The 19,280-nt window shown below is 41.0% G+C and overlaps 1 protein-coding gene across 1 annotated transcript in view; it reads right to left on the bottom strand.

Annotated features, from left to right (window-relative positions):
• Positions 1–18,005, bottom strand: part of arid1ab (AT-rich interactive domain 1Ab) — a 94,774-nt gene extending 76,769 nt beyond the window's left edge. The window contains exon 1 of the mRNA XM_015976791.3: positions 16,707–18,005. Coding sequence (XP_015832277.1) covers positions 16,707–17,594 — 888 coding nt within the window. The 5' untranslated portion in view covers positions 17,595–18,005. The remainder of the gene's footprint in view (positions 1–16,706) is intronic.
• Between the last annotated feature and the right edge of the window lie 1,275 nt (positions 18,006–19,280).

The raw sequence follows: 19,280 nt of genomic DNA, 5'->3' as shown, positions 1-19,280 counted from the left end.
CACTGACCACTTTTTTCCCAGTCATACCTGAAATGAGCACCTTGCATTTTTTTGGTGAGCAACAACAACAACAGTTCCAAAACTTCACCCTGACAGAGAGAAGCACAACATAAGCACTTGGCTCATTTACAGCTTCAACCTGTTTTATCTGCATACAGTCATCGAACAATATTGGGATTAAAATCTATGCTTTCTGAGATATTTTAGTTTGTTTGGCACAAATGGCCAACCCTAAATTGAATAAATTGTCATATTTGGTGCTGATAATGTCTTAAGTTTATGTATGCATGATAGGAGATATGTTATGTTGGTTACTTGAGGGTTTAGTTTTTGTTTGGGGGGGACCCCACATATATCGGTTTATATCAGAAAGTAAGAATTAGACAATTACGGTGAAGCAGATATCAGTGGGAAAAAAGGCAGACACTAATACTTAGCAAAAAACTTTCTCTATAATTTATTTGTTTTATTCTACATGAACTAGAAGCTGGTCCAGCGTAAAGCCAACACAGACATGACACAAACAAACAGAAACCCTGTGCATACACGAGGACAGGGAATCAAGGTAGACAGATATATTGGACGGTCGATTAATGATAGGCAGAGCCACGAATATTCCTATAGGAAGCCTTAGAAAAGAGGGGTTTGTTGCTTTGAAGTTGCTGCAAGTGTACCAAAAGTTTTTTTTTCTGGTAAATATTTGATTTTAATACTGTGCAGTGCAGAAAATTAAGATTCAAGAGTTGGTTGAGTTAAGAGATGTTGAGCCTTCACTTATATTAGTGACATTTTAACACGCAAATAAGTTGAGAAACCTTGCTATGAATATTGGCCCACATATCGTCCGTCGGCTGCCCATAACCTATACATAGCTGCACATAGAAAAACCCACATTGGATGACCTCTCCATTTATAATAGATTCAGCGATGCCAAAATAAGACCAGAAGGAACAATTCACAAAAAACACGTAATAACTACAAACCAAAACAATCAGTTCCAGCTCCATATACTAATGTTTGTTTCTCTCTGCTTTATAGTCAAACCATTGGCCTTTATTCTAATGCAGATCAAAGGTGAGAGGCATATAAAAGCTGCAAGGAAGCATCATTCTTTACCTTTTCAGTAACAGCATTCGCACCTATTTAAAGGTTAACCACTTTATTTCATAAGAACCCACACACCATACGTCATGCAAATGAGTCTGTAGTCCCGCACAGGCTCATTGAAGGATATTACTATGCTAATCTAGAACATTTTCCAAGCTAAATGTCAAAAGAAATGAATTACTTTTACATTTCAGCATGGGCCTAAGCAAAAGCCCCAGCCTGACATTTGTCCATAAGGGGCTCGTTTTCCCCCACTGTACTGTCAGATGTAGCACACATCACACAATTAAACCCATCAGCACATTTTCACCATCAGCGTGTGTTTAATAACACATCATTGTTCACTGAAAGACTAGTGGTATAACTCTTGGACAGATAAAAGCCTTAGTGTTTCATCAGTGCTGTGATGTTTTGTGTGGGATGCTTCTTGAAACAAAAACAAGAAAAGGGTTGGAAGCCATAAGTTTGTCTCGTGGCTGTCAGCGAGATGAAACAGGCTGGTGTTTGTACACAAAGACGAATGGCTGGTGACATGAGGAGTAAGAGCAGGTCAGACTCCTGAGGCAGGGACACACACACACACACACACACACACACACACACACACACACACACACACACAATCACACACAAAGTAACTACCATACTTTATGCACAAATACACACAGCTGTCAGGGACAGACGAAGATCATTCACAAAACACCCCCCTCCCTTCCCTGGGTATCACCGACACCATTTCTCCCTCATACATACACACACTACCCCACACACACATATAGAGATGCCAGGAGGCAGCATGCGGTCTGTGGCCTGTAGAGAACCATTACTCAGCAGTGAAGACTAAAAAGCAGCGTAAACGTCCCTATTTAAGCAGCAGAAGGGAGTTCGTTTTTGTTTTGATCTGTGTTGCTTTCCTTAGCGGTTTTGAAAGTGTCTTGTGTGTCAGAAATACTGTAACTCCGCTTGTTGTTGATGATGATATCATTGGGATCTGAATTATCAGACACATTTTATCTAATGCCAGCCTCTGCACGATGAAAAAGAGGATGGAATAAAGAAATGTCAGGAATGGGTCTACCCAAAAGCATCTAAAAATAGGACTGATACAGATTTGAATATTAAAAACTCAGAAACTAAAAAGGAGAATATTTAAAAGCCAAGTAGATGAAGTGAAACAGCGTGGTTGCTAGGGCTGTCACGGTAACCGCAAAAATGAAATATCGCAATATGAAGAAGCCCACCGCGCTGCATCATGGGCCAAAGCGATTACTGAACTTGGTTCAACTCAATGATGCATGTTGAGAAGGACGGCTGCACTGGTATCAAAACGAAACGTTACTTTGCTCCTTTGGGAGCACTTTGGTTTTCAGTACGTCAGCTGCTGCGCAGCCAGAGTCCTTGGCCGAGACAGAGCTGCCACCAGCGGCAAAAAAATAATAATAAACGCTCGGAGACCTCCTGAAGTCCCGGACAAGCACTGCTTCTGCAACCGTCCTGAAGAGAGTTTGAGCCGAGCTGGAGCTCACTCGCTACCTGCAGGAGGAATGCATCCACCCTAAAGAAAACCCCCTGACATGGTGGAGCAACAACCGGGAGAGATTCCCTTTGCTCGCCAGTCGCACGCAAGTACTTTTCCGCGCGGAGCCGTGCGGACCTCGCGGAGGCGTCAAGCATAACCCAACCTTTAGTGCAACGAGCGCACCATCCGAGAGGGTTTTCAGTGTTGCTGCAAATGTTGCCACCCCTCTCAGATCCTCTCTGAAACCGTATACGGTTAACATGCTGGTTTTCCTTGTGGGTAACAAGGACGTGACCGAGCTATAAAGCACCGTCATTCGTGTGTGTGAAAGTGAAATGATAGTGCGCCCGCCCCCCAGCGAGCGCGCGCCCGATACATGTAATTTTTTATGCTTGATTTTAAACAACTAAACAAAATGGGGACTTGTTTCTTATTTGTTAGATGCTGCAGCCAAATTAGCATTTAAAAGTTTAACCGTCTCCTGAATTTTGTTGTTTTTAAGTTCAGTCGGACTCCGACTGTCGGAGAAACAAGCGTTACTGCGATCTGTGTTGTTACTGCCCTTTGATCTGCATTCAGTAAAGTGTTATTGAAGAAGGCACGGCAATTTTTAACCTTTTTTAAATGTGTAAACATTATGTTTAGATAGTACTGCAATACAAAAAAGTGCTGCAATAATATCGCACACCGCAATATTAAGCCACCCTGAATCACCGCAGGAGGAATTCCTCAACCGCGACAGCCCTAGTTGTTGCATTCATGAATGAAGAATGGATTTCCTGTTGGACTTCTGTAATTTTTACTGTAAAGCAGAAAAAAAATTTCAACAGCAAAACCTAGAATTAAAAGCAAGACAATATCCTCAGTATCAAGTAGGATTGGACAGTATTTGTTGTTGACATTAAGTTCCTGTTGAAATTAAACATTTAATTAATTAAACAATTAATGTTTCAAAAAGATGGCTTTGTTTGGGTTCACACCTTCACTTTGTTTATACTAATGATTTAATTTTCTACTTTATCACTGCTATTGTTTTTATGACGTTTTTATTGGTTAGAGGTATTTGCCCTGATCTTTATCATGTTGTACAGCGCTTTGTGATTTATATCTGTGAAAGGCGCTCTATAAATAAACTACTTACTTACTTACTTACTAAACAAGGGTATACGGTACATACCTCTCTGAACAGGTAAGACTTTCTTCTTTCATTTTAAAATTCAGTAATTTCTTGTTATTGATAAGCATCATGATACGAATAAAGACTTTTTCACTCATACCATTTAGCTCCATCTCCAAACTGTATGACTTCCTCACAGGGCAAAACTCAAGGTCATGTTCTCAAACTGTACGACCCAATATAATGCAACTCGACTGCTGAAACTGTACATGCGGTAGCAACATGTCAGTCCTAAAAATGTGCTAAAGAATAGTAGGCTTAACACAAGATATTGGACCTTCATCTCCAAAAACCCAGAAGACCAGGAGTAGGGCTGCAACAATGAATCGATAAATTCGATGAAAATCGATTACTAAAAGCGTTGGCAACGAATTGCGTCATCGATTCGTTGTGTTGCGCAACTCTTCCAAAAGCCCCCTCCCCTCCCGCCCGCCGTTGCGCGCAGACCGGTGGAGAGCCGGCAGGTGTTTGTAAGAGGAACATGGCAGAAGCAGCGAGACTCCAAAAAAGTAAAAACTTCTAAAGTTTGCGAGCATTTTCAGTTAAATCAGGCGAAGACATTCAACGTTTGTAGGTCAGACAGCATGGCGCGGGGATACTACGGTGATGATGCAGCGTCTTAAACGCAAGCATGTCAGAATCATCAGCGAGGAGGGAGAGAGCTCTGTGTCCGGGTAAGTTAAAAACTTTTCAAAAGTGATTCACCCAAGCCCCGGATTATTACACAGGCTAGACATGCCCTAAGCTCGTATAAAAAAGTCCATAAAATTGTAAGCGCGACGCTATTAGTTAGGCGGGGGGGGGGGCAGGGGGGTGGGGTGGGGTGGGGGGGGGGGGGACTTGCGCCGCTGCGAACCGGTTCCGCCGTCACATTCCCGCAGAAACTGGTTGATCACACCGGGGCCAGACTACTAACATGTGGTTTTACAACCACAATGTCCTCAGAAGCGAAAACGCTTTTAAAAGGGAGGGAGGAGTCCTAACTGTTGCTGCAGGCGTGTTGTGTGAGAGTGCAGTTATATACTGGTTAATATATTTTTGGGTTCAGTTGCTTTCATGTGGCCTAATGTGAGTCTATTTGGGATCATTGGAATGATCAGCAGGATTTCTTGATGTGACTTTATGGCAGTTGCCCAGGGCATCATCACAAGGAGGGTGGCATTCATTTACTTTTGTTTTAGTTGGTATTTTTCAGTCATTTTTGGAAATATGGTAGTGATTAATTTTAATTAATTCACAGCCTATGTTTAATTACATTTAAAAATTAGTTGTTTAACATCCCCAGTTATAATGTCTACGGATGAGATCAAACAAAACAGATGAGAATTGCCCTTAAAGAGCAAGTCACCCCCAAATAAACTTTTTTTTGCTGATAAACTAAATAAACGAGTGTCTAATCGTGCTGCAGACACGTGTCGTCAATAATTTGGCACTTCAGTGCATCTTAGTTAAAATTTAAATATTCTGCCTAAAACTGGCAGTGTTGTGCCGTTGTCAGGTAAAAACTCTGCACTGTATTTGAATTTAAATCTGCCACCGCTATTGGCTAAGAAGTATGATATGATGTAAACTGGTACATTATGATGTCACAATGCTGTCGTGAGCCTGAGTGTGTGTGTATTTGTTAGCGGCTCCGCCCTCTCGGTCTGCCAGGCAACAGCATGTGTTGCATTTTTCAAACATAAAGCAGGAGTGGAGTTAGACTCTGGTAGGGGTTGACTTGCTCTTTAAGCTGTTTAACTTGGACCAAGCATTTTAGGTCACAGATAGGTGTAGCTTAGGGTCTCTGTCTATACACCTTATAAGACAATTTAGGTGATGGCATGTTGTTTTTCTGCTATTGAACTGTTTTCTAATAATGTTGTGTTTAATAAAGTGAAGGAAGGAGAAAAATAACGTTTCCCTAGCAGTTTTTAAAAATGTCCCTATGTAATCCGATTAATCGATTAATCGTGTCGAGACCCCATCCGATTAATCGATTATCCAAATAATCGTTTGTTGCAGCCCTAACCAGGAGACTGTTGAAATCAGCTGTCCTTCAGGCCTGTTGTGGTTGTATCAGGGGACACGGGGAGGGGGTTACGTGGGGATGAAGAAGGAAGACTGGTAAAAGAAAGTAAATTGAGGCTTTGGGATCTATTTTATTTTACGTAAACAAAGGCAAATACACTTTCTGGACAATCCTTACCATGGTGTGCAGAGAAAAACCGTATGGACATGGGCAGCCATGTTGGCGCATGCGCTGTGTGAGCCGTTCTGGGACAGTTGTTTCATGGAGATGCTTCAGTGTGATACCTTCACGAGGGACGGGCAGAATTTTTAACATCTTTTATACTTGTGCGACTGCATGATTGCTGATTGGTTGTGAGGTGTTAACTTCTCAAAACCCTCTTTATACTACACGACACACAAAACAACACTCGCCCCGAACTCAAAGAAAGGAAAACCAGCTCAAAATGGGTTAAAAAAAATCGCACAGAGTGCACCTAGCCTTAAATAACCGCTCACACAACAGGTTTACAACACCTCACTGAAATTAAGAGAATCAAAATCTGACCAAGTCGTTTTCCTTAAAAAGCTCAATGACTTGGTAATGTTACAAAATCAAGATGTTGCTTGTATAAATATTTTCTCTTCCCACCAGCGTAAAACACTAACTGTCCTATTTTATTGTGTTCCAATTTTCTTCCCATCCTCAACTTTTGCGGCCAATGCACTTGTAGAAGTATTAAATGCAGTAATGTGTTTATAATAGACTTAATTCAAGACAATTTTGTCCAGGTCTGTATCATAACATAGAATTTCTAATTATATTGGTGCATCGGTATTTTCTCATCACATTGAGGTCAGTTTCTTACAATAAGAGACTGAAGCATTAGACAAACTAAACCATTAAAATAATCAGACCTAGACCTGATAAAAATAATATGCAGGTAAGATAAGGTCTAATTTTAAAAAATGATCATGATTGATATGAATTTTTGAGCCATAAATTATTCATTTTACACCACATCCTGTGATATGCTAAAAAAGTATGTTAATACACTGTTTCTACATTTAGTCTTTACACTCTGCCGCCAGGCTGCTTTCTCACATGAGCTCTAAGCCATGTGTAAATACAGTAGCAGCAGGCAGCACAAAACCCATGGACTGGCATTTTCCTTTCCGTCTTCAACTGTGGGACTTTTTAGACAAGTACTTGCTGACTTGGTTTGATTATGATTCAGTTCTTACTGAGTGTGGGATGTCGGCCTTGCAGAGCTAGGAGGGCATTCCTGAAGGCTCGCACCCATGTTTCAAGCTTAGAGAAACACCTGCCGGTGTTAAGCCATCCAAAAGCAATTCTTAATACAAACTGGAGCCACTCGTAATAAAAACCCTAATATTAGCTCTCATCAACCACTAAATCATCACTATATTTCATCAATCAGGTGGCCGCAGACAGGTGAAAGGCACCATAAAAACACTTTGTGGGGATATATTACAAAGAGATGCATCTGTTGCAATTAAAAGCCCAAATGTGCTGATGAATGAGGAGTGAAATAATTTAATTACAGGAGGATGCAGGCAGGCTGATTTTGTAGAGTGAGATGGCTTTAAAAGAAACTTCAACCTAAACACTGCTCTGTAACATCAACGTTCTAATCAAAACAAATTTTGGGCGATTGGATTAATTTATTGACCATTAACTGAGCTTTTTATTGACCATTTTTAAGAGGTATATTTTTTATGCCTATTAGTTTCGCACATTACAACTTTCCATGTCGCATGTTTTGACACCGTGACTGCTTTACCCCCAAATTCCACTACCTCCGCTCCGCTCCGACACGAACGCCGGAGCAAAATCGGTCCCGTTGTAGTCAATCAGAGCCATTCCACTACTGCGGCCGTGCTCCGGCAGTGCGCCGCCCTCTGTTCCGGCGTCCGGCAAAAATAGAATCAATCCTATTTTTGCCGGACGCCGGAGCACCTCCGCAGTAAATGGACAGAAATCACAACCGCCCAACAGGAAAAGGAGCAAGCACAACTTCCGTTTTTCACAATAAATCGATAAACAAAAGGCGTTTTTTGTTTCATATGCACAGGTTTAACAACTTTTAACAACGATCAATGGCGGCTGAAGTTTAAATGCACAAAAATAAGCCATAAATACAGTTTCCACTATCAAAGTAGTCACACTTTGTTGATCCAAACACTGCTGATCTCTCAACACAAATGATGGGCAGATGAAACAGCTCATGCCGATGCTTCTCCCACACAACGGGTGTTTGGATCTAACTTCCACGTTTATTGCTCGGACTGTATCGCAAGGTCTCGAAAATCACGCGCATGCTTGTTTGCCCCCCTCAGGTCTCCGCACTGGAGCAGAGCCGTTGTAGAGCGGGTACCAGTAAAAATTGAGTTCGGAAGCGAGCGGCTGCAGAAGGCGGGGGCGGAGCGGAGGTAGTGGAATTTGGGGGTTAGTCAAACTTCTCAGGAAATCAAAATATTGTTAACTTTGAAGCCTCATGTCATTGAAGGAACAGGGCCATCGCAAACAGTCCGACAAAGGTACTCAAATAAAATGGTCCAGAACAAGTCTTACATCCACAATCCAACATAATGTCACTGAAAACCTTCAAAGTTTACTTAAGATGCATCTTTTTCTCATCATAACCTCCATTAGCAGCCTTGTATTAGCTTCAAACTTTTGATTCACATATTTGCTGTGGCAAAATCTTAACAAAACAAGAGGTGGACCCACAGGAATTGGGCATGGATTGAAATAATAATCATAACTTTTAATTTTTATATTTTAGTTAACTAACAAAGTAGCATTTAGTTGCAGCCGGTGCATGCTTTCATTACTGGGATGTACTTTGCAGTGTTTCATTGTTTAAACGTAAAAATAGGTTTGCTTTTAGCTTTTGCAATAATGAACGTCTTGTCTTGTAGGCAAACCACATTTATACTGAAATACTTTCCAGAGGCTAGCACACTGCTCTAATACCGCCGCTTCTTGGTGTGTCAGCGTATGACTCAAACAAGAAAACAATACTTTGATTCAGTCACAACTTTATTATTAAACTCTGCTTTTACCTGGTGCTCAGTGACCCGTCAGCATGTAAAAAATGTGTTGTATTTTCATATCATATCATTAATAGTGCAAAAAGACAATTTTGGCGCATTCACATCTGGGTTGGCCCGGCCTTGCTCTGGTAGGTCAATTATGTTCACATCTGACTAATCTGTGCATTTTCTGTGCTCAGCTGACCATTTCTGGACCTGATCTCTGGCAGTCAGCTTCATGCACAGACGACCCAATATACCAAGTACCGACTGATTGGCCGGCTGAAGTTCATGCCTACTTATAGAGGGAACTTCGGATTGGTGGGTAGAATCAGCCACTGGCGGCTTCCCGCTAGCGCAATACATTATCAGTTTGGAAGCAGTAAACATCTTCTACTGCTCTGACCCACTGCTCCAACTGCCACAGTGAGAGGAAAGTGTGTGCTTCTCACAGCAGTCTCAGTGAGAGAGTAGGAAGCTGTGTGTTTCATGTCAGAATCTCCAAAGGCAGCAAGAGCAGTTTTAAAATTTTGAGGTTAAAATAAATCTAGGATAGCCACTAGCATGAAGGCTAGCAAACATTTATCTCAGATTCTCCAAACAGGCGTCTCTGACTGCTTTATGCTGCACAGAAGTTGCCAGTTAATGAACCACAAAAGAAACCTTTCAAACAATCTGAACAATCGCTTTAATTCTGCAGGATAGTTTGAGTTTATCTTAGGCTAAAGGAAGTTTGATGGTTGGTTTTGAAATATTTCTGCAGATATTTTGTTCAGATGACAGTGATTCAACAACTGCAGCTTGAAAACAATGTGCGTTGTTTAACGATTACATAAAAAGTTAGTGCACTGTCATTTTTATTAGCTTTATGAATGTTTAGTATTGTTGTGTGGAGAGTATTTACAACACTGTCATGTCTACAAGGTTTAGCACCATCTTTGTAACCATAACATCATTTGGAGCTTTTCCTACTAAAAACTATGAAAACAAACATTTTACCGTACTAAAGACAAAAATGCTCCTAATCAATAACACAACCAGCTCTGGAAGTAGAGGCAAACATTTAATAGTGGCTAAATCAAATTCAGGTGCATTTTCAACACCATCAGGACAAAACCAAGACAGGTTGTGGGACATTTCTGGGAGGGGAGAAGGTGACGGAGAAAATATGATGGCTCTGTCCTTTTCGATACTGTGTCTCCATACAAAATAGTAGCTTTTAGGACTTTGCCAGGACATTAGCACATCGCAACCATTTCGCCAGTGAGCAATGTCACTGATTAGTGCCATAAGACTAGAGCTGAAACAACTAATCGATTTAATCGATTATAATCGATTATTAAAGTAGTTAACAACTTTTTTAGTCATCGATTAGTTGTTTAATTATCACATTGTACCGCATAAAATTTTAACTCTTCCTCACGCTGTAGGTGATTCTCCAAATACTATTACCTTGGTTACTCTGTGCCCTCACCGACTGTGCAATATTACCCAAGAGTTCTGATTGTAAATATGTTTTTACCCCCCCATCATATCATATGCTGCTACAAACCCATATTCTTTTACACAATACTTTAATCACTTTTGTGAATCGCCTGCACCGACGGCTTAATTATCCACAAGGATGCAGTCATGTATTTAATTAATTATTTTTTATTTTTTTTTACTTTTTATTTTTTTAATGAATATATTGTATATCATATTTCTATTTCACCTGTTCCTTTGTCTCTCCAACTGCTTTGAGCATGTACATGACACAAGAATTTCCCTCGGGATAAATAAAGTTGTTCTTATTCTTATTCTTATAAAGTCTATTTTTACTACAATCTGACATCAGTTACAATCTGTTAAATTTGCCGCCAGTGTGTGGCAGTAATGAGCCACTGATCTACCAGTGGAGCCGTAGAAGAAGAAACGAGCCAATAAGTGCCCTCGGTTTTCGTGACGTATCACGTTACTGACGCGCATCTTGCTGTGAGAGATGGCGGAACAAGAAGAAATACGGAAGAAAAATAGAAGCGACAAAACTGAAGAGAAACCCCGGACAAAAACCTCACGAGTATGGGAGCACTTCACTCTAGATGCCATGAAAAGACGGGTGACCTGCAAAATATGCAAAAACCATCTAGCATGGCACGACGTCCCTAAGTGAACATTTGAGACGAAAACATGTGGGGGCTGATGCAGCAGAGGAAGAGCCAGCCCGGTAAGTAACAGAAAATAAACAAGCTAAATATATTACACGTAGATCAAATTTGGGACTTAGTGTTAGCCGAGTTCGTTATAGTGGATGTTAAACATGTTTTTTTTTTTTTGCCGCGTCAGTCTACGGTGTTCTACTTCTGATTGACTAGATGCAATCGTGAATCTCCGTGTTGTGTATCATGGGCTTGCCAAATTTAGCACGTCTGTTTATAAGGATGTTCTCGTTAAGAGAAAAACGGCACGAACCCATAACTATGTTCCTCATTCAAAAAAAGGACAACTCCGTGGTGAAAAATATACAAACGAGCTGTGTCCAGGTGAATATAACGCGGCATAGTTGTACGCTTTCAATTTTTAAATACAGGAGAAATTCAGAAAAAGTCATTTTTGTACCTTTAAAAGGCTGTTTTACTGTCTAACGCTGTAAAACGCCTCACAACACATTTTTATCATGTCTCTTAAACAGTATTACACAAAATAAACATTTTTCACATTTCTCTAGCTAATTTAAACACTCCCGACTCAAAGTAAAAACCTCATGAGCTTCTTACTTATAGTAAAAAAGATTTGACTTTTTTTCTGAATATCTCCTGTTGCGGGCTATTTTGTAGAACGTAACCCTCAAAATAAGTGATCACTGTATATTATTAATTAATTCAAATAATATAATATTGATTTAGTGTTGTAGTGTGTGTGCTGCTTTATTTTATATGTGTACTTATTTCAGTCAATTTGTGTTTCTTATGCAGAAAAAAACAAGCAACGACAACTACATGGGGAACAAGACACTCACCCCCCAGCAATGCATACCACTTACAAACTCTATTCTAAACATGCTGGTAAAAGACATGAGGCCACTATCCATGGTGGAAGGAGCAGGCTTCCAGCTAATGCTAAAAAATTATTCAGGACTGATATTTTGCACTGTTTAGCTCATTTTACACTGCTGACTGTGTTCATGTGCAATAAAATAGATTGCAGTCAACTGCATAAATCTCTTATGTTTTTTTTCTTAACTGAAATGCATTAATCACTTGTATAGGTTAAATAGCTAAACAATAACAAACCGATTAATCAAAAAAATAATCGACAGATTAATCGATTATGAAAATAATCGTTTGTTGCAGCCCTACGTAAGACAGTCAGAAACATTATTAATGTTGAAGACACTATATTCTGTCAAAGTATACATCATTCAGGGGAAGTATTAAGAAAGCAGTTGTGAGACTAAGTGACGTTCAATGACCAAAAGAAATGCTGTTTAACAGAGCTCTCGAAGAGACCCCAAAGGGGCATAAATTACAACGCTGAGGAATTTCTGCTGCATTTTTGACATCAAAAATTTAGAAACAGCGTTCTCAACACATTGTCAAGGCTAGTGCTACCACGATTTGTCACAATGACGTTGGCAAACTAAATCATTGACAATAAATTTAATAATCAATGTTTTTCATTCTATGAAGCACTGTTTTTCATCTTGCCTGCTGCAGCACCTTCGGATGATTTCTGCCCTTCTGTTTGAAGCACATCAGCTGTCGCGTCACCGGAAGAACAAGACATCGTGATGAGCAGTTAACATAATTGAAATGTTTGGGAGCATTTTACAAAGATAAGAGAACCACGTGCAGTGCAAAATCAGCAAAGTAGAACTCTCTTTCACGAGAGCACAACGATGATGCACGAATACCTAAAAGGAAGCACGTTGTGGTAGAGGAGGAAGAGGGACAGTTGCCACTGTAAGCTAAGCTAATTACCTCTCGTTAGCTGCTAACATCAACAGTGAGTTACTCATATTTATAGCTATAACAACAACAGTAGTGACGGCGATTTCATTACCTTTAGCACATGTATGACATGTATTTACTCAAACATTACAAATGCTAATGATAATGCTAATTTATCATATACCTCTATGTTAGTGTTAAAAAAGCACTCCTTCAATTGACGAGTTTGGAAGCAATCAAACGTGCACACACCGGCAAATGAGGACCCTGTCACTAGAACAGCTATTATCTTGTCTTTATTTTTAGATTGCAAATAACAGATCACACTTCAAACTCGAAGCTAATGATGTAATGATAAGCTGTACTTTATACATGATGTGATTAATCGCTAATCGCCCAAAAAACTGGTGATTAGTCAATTATCGTATTGACACAAATATAAGACGAGTTTTTTTTTTTTTTTTGGTTGAAAATAAATTTAAAATGTGGGGTCGTCTTATAATCGGGGTCTAAGCATTTACACATGCAGATATTTGTCTGGGGTCATTACACGTCCGTAACAGCAGAGGGCGACAAGCTGTTTGTTCACAACAGGAGAAAAAAAATGGAGACGAGAGGTCCGAAGCAGAGTGGACCGAAAGTTGGGCAAGTTAACATAGTATGGCAAAGTTATGCAAATTTTAAGATGGGTGGTCAGTTCAGCAGAGGTGTCAACATTGCATATATGGATGCCTTGGATGGCAGTGAGGATGACATTCAATGGGAGGAGCTGGCAGGACAGGTGTAGCAATCTGATGGTACACCGGGACCACAGCAGCATGAGTGAGTACAGCAAGGCAGAGGGAAATTGAATTAAAGCCTCATTTGGCTTTTGATTTCACAAGTCAGCAAAGTTCTGATAGTTTGCATGAAAATAGTATTTTTGCTCAGTATTTGTTCTCAAATTTTCAATAAAAATATTTTGTTTAAAAATGTATTTATTTTTTGTCTTTTCCTGAAGATTAGTATCGGGGGGGGGGGGGTTGTCTTATAATCGAAGTAGTCCTATATTCGGGTCAATACGGTATTAAAATAATTGTTTGTGGCAGACCTAGTCAAGACTGCTCACTTTCATTTCCCTCCATTACGCTTCTCCATCAACTCTTCCAATTTTACAAATGTCGATTGTTTAACAAAATCTACTGGTTTCATTTCCCACGAGTTACAACCAATTAGCATGAGTTAACCACAAAGTCCGCCCAATGAATATATACCCCAAGCAGGTACCCGTTTGATTCCTGAAATAGCCCGGAAAGTAGTTCTTCTGAGCCAGCCCAGTAAAACTGAGAAACACATGTATTGTGAAGATCCGTAAAAAATTACTCGGACATTCCGATAGGGGAAACTGGCCTAAAACCTGACCAGAAGCCTAAGATCTGAGCACCCAAAAAATGTTTGCGCAAACAAATGTACGAAAAGTACATCTTTGTTTAGTTTTCTGTACAATAGGCATCAATACATTCAGATTTTCAGTGTTCCCATTTCTTACATCAGGAATATTACAAAAAAACAAACAGTGATTGTTGTAAATATGGAGAAATCTGTCGTGCTTTAGGTGCCCCATGACAGATAACACCTAAAATATAAATAGTTAAATAAAAATGGAACTACAAACTTTGCTTTAAAAATCTGACGCAGATCTTCCTGGGAAGGAACACAAACAGCCTGACACAAATCTTTTCCACTGTTAAAGCTATCCAAAATCGCTCGTTTGACAACACCATTTACTGCCACTGATATCAAGTCACAAAATATTGGGGTATCTGGTTTGAAGCATTCTGTGTCGAACACTTTTGCTGCCATTCAAGCCCAACTGCAAAAGTGCACTATGTGGCTGTAAGTGGCTGCAATTTACGTTGTCATTCGGGGAAGGCGGCAATCACAATGTGTGAAAAGCAGTCATCTTCCAGCCTAAAGCAACAAGTGATTGTATCACAACTCCAGAGGAAAAGTCAGACTTAATGAACACCACTTTGCTGGGAATGAAGTAGTACAAAGCAGACATCTACTTTCTTGTACATGGGCAGCACAACCTGTGTCATGACTAATTTATCACCTCATCATTTGAAAATTTCTCCACAAAACAGCACCATTATTATTTCAATCTACCTTAACAGGCAGAAATATGACATGCTTCTTGCAAACATGATCTGGATCTACATGGATTTTTTCCCCCACAAATACTAAATTATAAAGCTTAATGTTTAGTTTTAAGTCAGTTTACTTGAACTAAATTGTAGATGGCAGGAGCTACAGAGTAAAAATACTACATGTGTGGCAGTTATCTCAGAAAGGAAAGATCCAGGTAATGACTATTGACATGGAAACCCTGCCAGTGGAAGTAAATTAGGCAATTGTAAACCTGCAGGGAAAAAAAGCTGTGACACTTGGCTGACACCTTGGTTGCTTGTAAACAGAAATGCAGCCAGTCCAACTCTCGTGGTTGGAAGACATTTGAGCGCACGCCACGGATCTCCTTCGTTGCTGTTCTAAAACCAGTGGGAAGCTGGGCTGTACCACCACGCTACGTGACCACACCTACTCCATCTTTTGCCTTGGAAAGAGTAGTTACAAGTATAAAAATAAACAACAACAAAAAAGACAACATAACTTCACGTGTAGGTCTATGCTAAAAAGGTAATAAAGCACAGGTGTGATGTTAGGTTTGGTCACAAATATAAAAAAACAAAGGTGGATCTAGATCAGTACAGACAGAATGCAAATTACTGCAGAGGGAGGAAGTGAGCAAACAGTGCACACAAAGTGCTTTCAAAAATACGAACGAGGACTAGATAATAACTACAAAGATGCATCGCTTTTAGTGTATTCTTCATGTTTTGATGGGGCGTGCAGATATATCTCCACTTAAGGACTTATTTCAAAGCTATACAATTAAATTTAGATAAAAATCACAATAAAATAGCCCCCAAAAACTGTGGTGTTAGTGATCGACCCGTTAAATGAGCAAAGAAGGCTTTTTCTGCAGCCTTCTATTAGAGTCAATTATAAATGGCCGAGAGGAGAGGAACTGGGAACCAATCAGATCGCAGCTCGCATGTCAACCTAAGACCAACTGTCTCCTGGCTCTGACAGCAGGATTTTACCTCCATAATTCAAATCCCAAAGCAAAGGCAATCTGCACTTTGACAACTCTCAACCAGCGTGTTTAACTACTGGTGGCACAATTTCAGGAAAATAAGCACAAAAAAGCAGATGGGGGAACAAAAGGGAGGCGAACCGAGCCACTAGGAATGAATCATCCTGTCAAAGATGAAGCATTATCTGATCACAAATCGCACTTTTTTGACGCAAGCAGACGGAATTATGAGCAAAGAAGCGGCTTTCAACCCAGCCCGGTGGAACGGTCTATTCCCCGGCAATTATGCAAATGTTATTTAACGGGCATCAGTCATTTGCATCTTGTTTATTGCCCTGAAAGGACCAGTGAGGAAATTTAATGGTATCAACACAAAAAAAAAAAACGTTTGATGGCGTTTTCTCACAGAAATTGAGCAGCGATGCAATCCAAACATAAGGCTAGAAGAAAAAAAACTCATTCTCCGCTCTCTCTCACACACACACACACACACACACACACGTTCTCCTCACTAACTCTTGATCTACTTAGTCAAACTCCTGCCCTGTACCAAGGAGGGACACACACCGGCTCCCACAGCTCTTGGGATGGGTTCTTGCGGCACACGCGGCTTCTTTCTCCGAGTAAACACTGTTGTAAGGGTGGTATTGAGAGGAAAAACAGAGGCAGCCATTTTATAGAGCTCCTGCTACATAGACAATGGCTGGTCCAATGCAATATGCAACTGAACACAGCCTCTTCTCGGCCACAGTTTGGCTGAGTGTGCCGGTGTAGTAAATGGGAGTTTACCTGATTCCTGCTGGGTGGTTGTCCGGTGTTTCCCGGGCTCATGGGAGGTGGATGGTGGGTCCTTTGTTGCCAACTCGGGTGAACCCCACCATACTGACTGCTGCCCATGTCCCCTGGTCCCTTGTTGGCCCCTTCCTGATTGTTATAGTCTCCTTGGGGGTAGTTCGGGTAACTCTTAGTAGAGCTGGGAGATGTCAAAAGCTGATTTAAAGTTGGTGTAGACGTAGGCTGTTGATTTCCCATGTTATACCTGTGATTATTGTAAGAGGCAGCCATAGCGGTGGTTCCTCCTCCTGGCTGCTGCTTGCCTGGCTGCCCCCCAGCCGCCGGAGGCTGGCTGTTACGCGGGGAATTCATGGGCCCGTATCCTTGGCCCTGGTAAGAAGTCCTGTTCTGGAAGGGGGTGTAGTTGTTGTAGTTATTGTGATAGCCGTGTTCGTGTGAATTGGGGGGGTAAGGGTCCATCATGCCTGGCCCCGATGCAGCTGCCATGCCAGGGCTTTGTTGTCCGCCATGTTGAGGAAAAGAGCCCCGGCTATAGGGCTGATTGTAGCCGTATGGAGGTGGAGGAAAGGGGCCCTGGTGGTGGCCCATTCCGGGAAGGTTGTTCCCTTCGGGTCCGCCTGTATCATTCTGATTGCTGCTGTTGTTATTTACCCTGGGCAGATTCCCGTTGCTGTTCTTCATGTCAGGATCCCCTCCTCCCCCGGCGTTCCCAGCATCGCTCCCGTCCTGCAGCTCCTTCAGGCCCGGAGATCCCACGTCATGTCCCGTTTCCTTATTTTCATGTTGCTTCTCTCCCGGTACCGACTCCTCTTGAATGTCCCGATCCGGCTTTTTGAGTTCGGGTGGCGGGCTAGTGTTGAGAGTGGCGACCTGAGCGGCCATGATATCCCTCTGTCTCTCTCCACTCTTTCTGTACCTCTCTCAACACGGCGGCTTACTCGCACTCAAACTCCGAATAACCATTGAATATTAATACAATTACATTTGTAACGACATACCCGCTGTCCCGGTTCATTCCTCCCCTTTTCCTCCGGCCGCACCGGTGTCCAATAATCCACCGCGACTCCGTTTGAAGTTAAAAGAGAGAGGGGTAAAGTCTGGCTAAAAGATGTGTAAACACGGAGCCAGAAAAATAAATTTCACCAACACCAGTCAGTGTGTGTACGTGTATGTATGTGTGTGTGTGCGTGTTGGTGGGGGTAAGGGGGGGTTCTGTTACAGAACAAGGGCGCGAGCTAGAAATCAACCAGACCAGCACGAGGCTCCGCGAGACACAGCCATTTTACCGAGCTATCGCGAGAAAACGAAAATCTGGAGCGGAGCAGGAGCGAAAACTGGATCTGGATTGTGCTCTCTTCCACAAAACGATGTTTACAACAAAGGTAGCCAATTTAAAGGTTTAAAAGCCTTAAAACTTTTACAGTAAATAACATTTGGAGTTATTAAAACAACTGGAGACTATTCTATTTGTTTAAAGCTAATGCTAGATGTGGATAAAAGCTGTACGTCTTGTTTTGAATTCAGAATATAGAACATGGCATGGACGTAATTTTTTATTAAGGGACTTGTGCCCCAACTTTTTCAAAAGGCAGTTTAGATCCTTTAATTATTTCTGCGTATCATAACTGAATTAGGTCAAATGTTACGTTATTTTTTAATGATCTAGTGATTAGATATTTTAAAAATGTGTGTAATAACTGGATCCTTGACTCCCCCATCTCTCAAGCCATGTGTGTCCTCCCCACTCTGAATTAAAATAAATTGGAACACTGAATCATATAACTGATTTATTACTATCCAGATCATTAATACTGCAAGTTTTTTTTTCAAAATGCATGTTGTAATTCACAGTTATTTGTTTTTTATTATATATAATACATTAAAACCTTAAGCTTTTATTCCCTTTGCTTTCACACTAAAAGTTGATTATAACTGCTCTGAGCTCAGAGTGAAACAAAAACCGTGTCTGTGCCACATTTAAATGTGCATCTGTTTTTATTACTATCTTATTAGGTGGTGAAGAGTGGAACAAAACAGGCTACAGTGTCATCTTCTATGAGAGAGGGCTAATGGGTGGAAATGACTGCCTCCATGTGTCTGCAGCAGCAAATGAGAGGACTGAGCGCAGCTCAGGAAAGTGGAGGAAAGCATGAAATTACAACCTGTGTGTGTGTGTGTGTGTGTGTGTGTGTGTGTGTGTGTGTGTGTGTGTGTGTGTGTGTGTGTGTGTGTGTGTGTGTGTGTGTGTGTGTGTGTGTGTGTGTGTGTGTGTGTGTGTGAGAGAGAAAAGACACAGAGTGAGAGAATAGAAAAGGAAGGAGGATGGGCTGGAGGGGGTGGACTGAACCAGTCACAGAGCAGGAAGTGAAGACAGAAAATGAGAAACAGTGTTGAAAAAAGAGACTGCGTATAGGTCAGTGAAATGAGATGCACTGTGTATTATTTTAGGTGGATTTGAGTGTGGATTGATTTTCATCAATCCACACTGTTTTGGGTGAAAAATAAAGATGCTCTGTATAGTAAGAAGGGACAAGAACTTAGTCCCTCCCTCCCCAACCCCCTTTTCAT

The sequence above is a fragment of the Nothobranchius furzeri genome, chromosome 19 (genome assembly GCF_043380555.1).
Source record: "Nothobranchius furzeri strain GRZ-AD chromosome 19, NfurGRZ-RIMD1, whole genome shotgun sequence".
Taxonomy (NCBI): Eukaryota; Metazoa; Chordata; class Actinopteri; order Cyprinodontiformes; family Nothobranchiidae; genus Nothobranchius; species Nothobranchius furzeri.
This window is presented reverse-complemented; position numbering and strand designations above follow the sequence as displayed.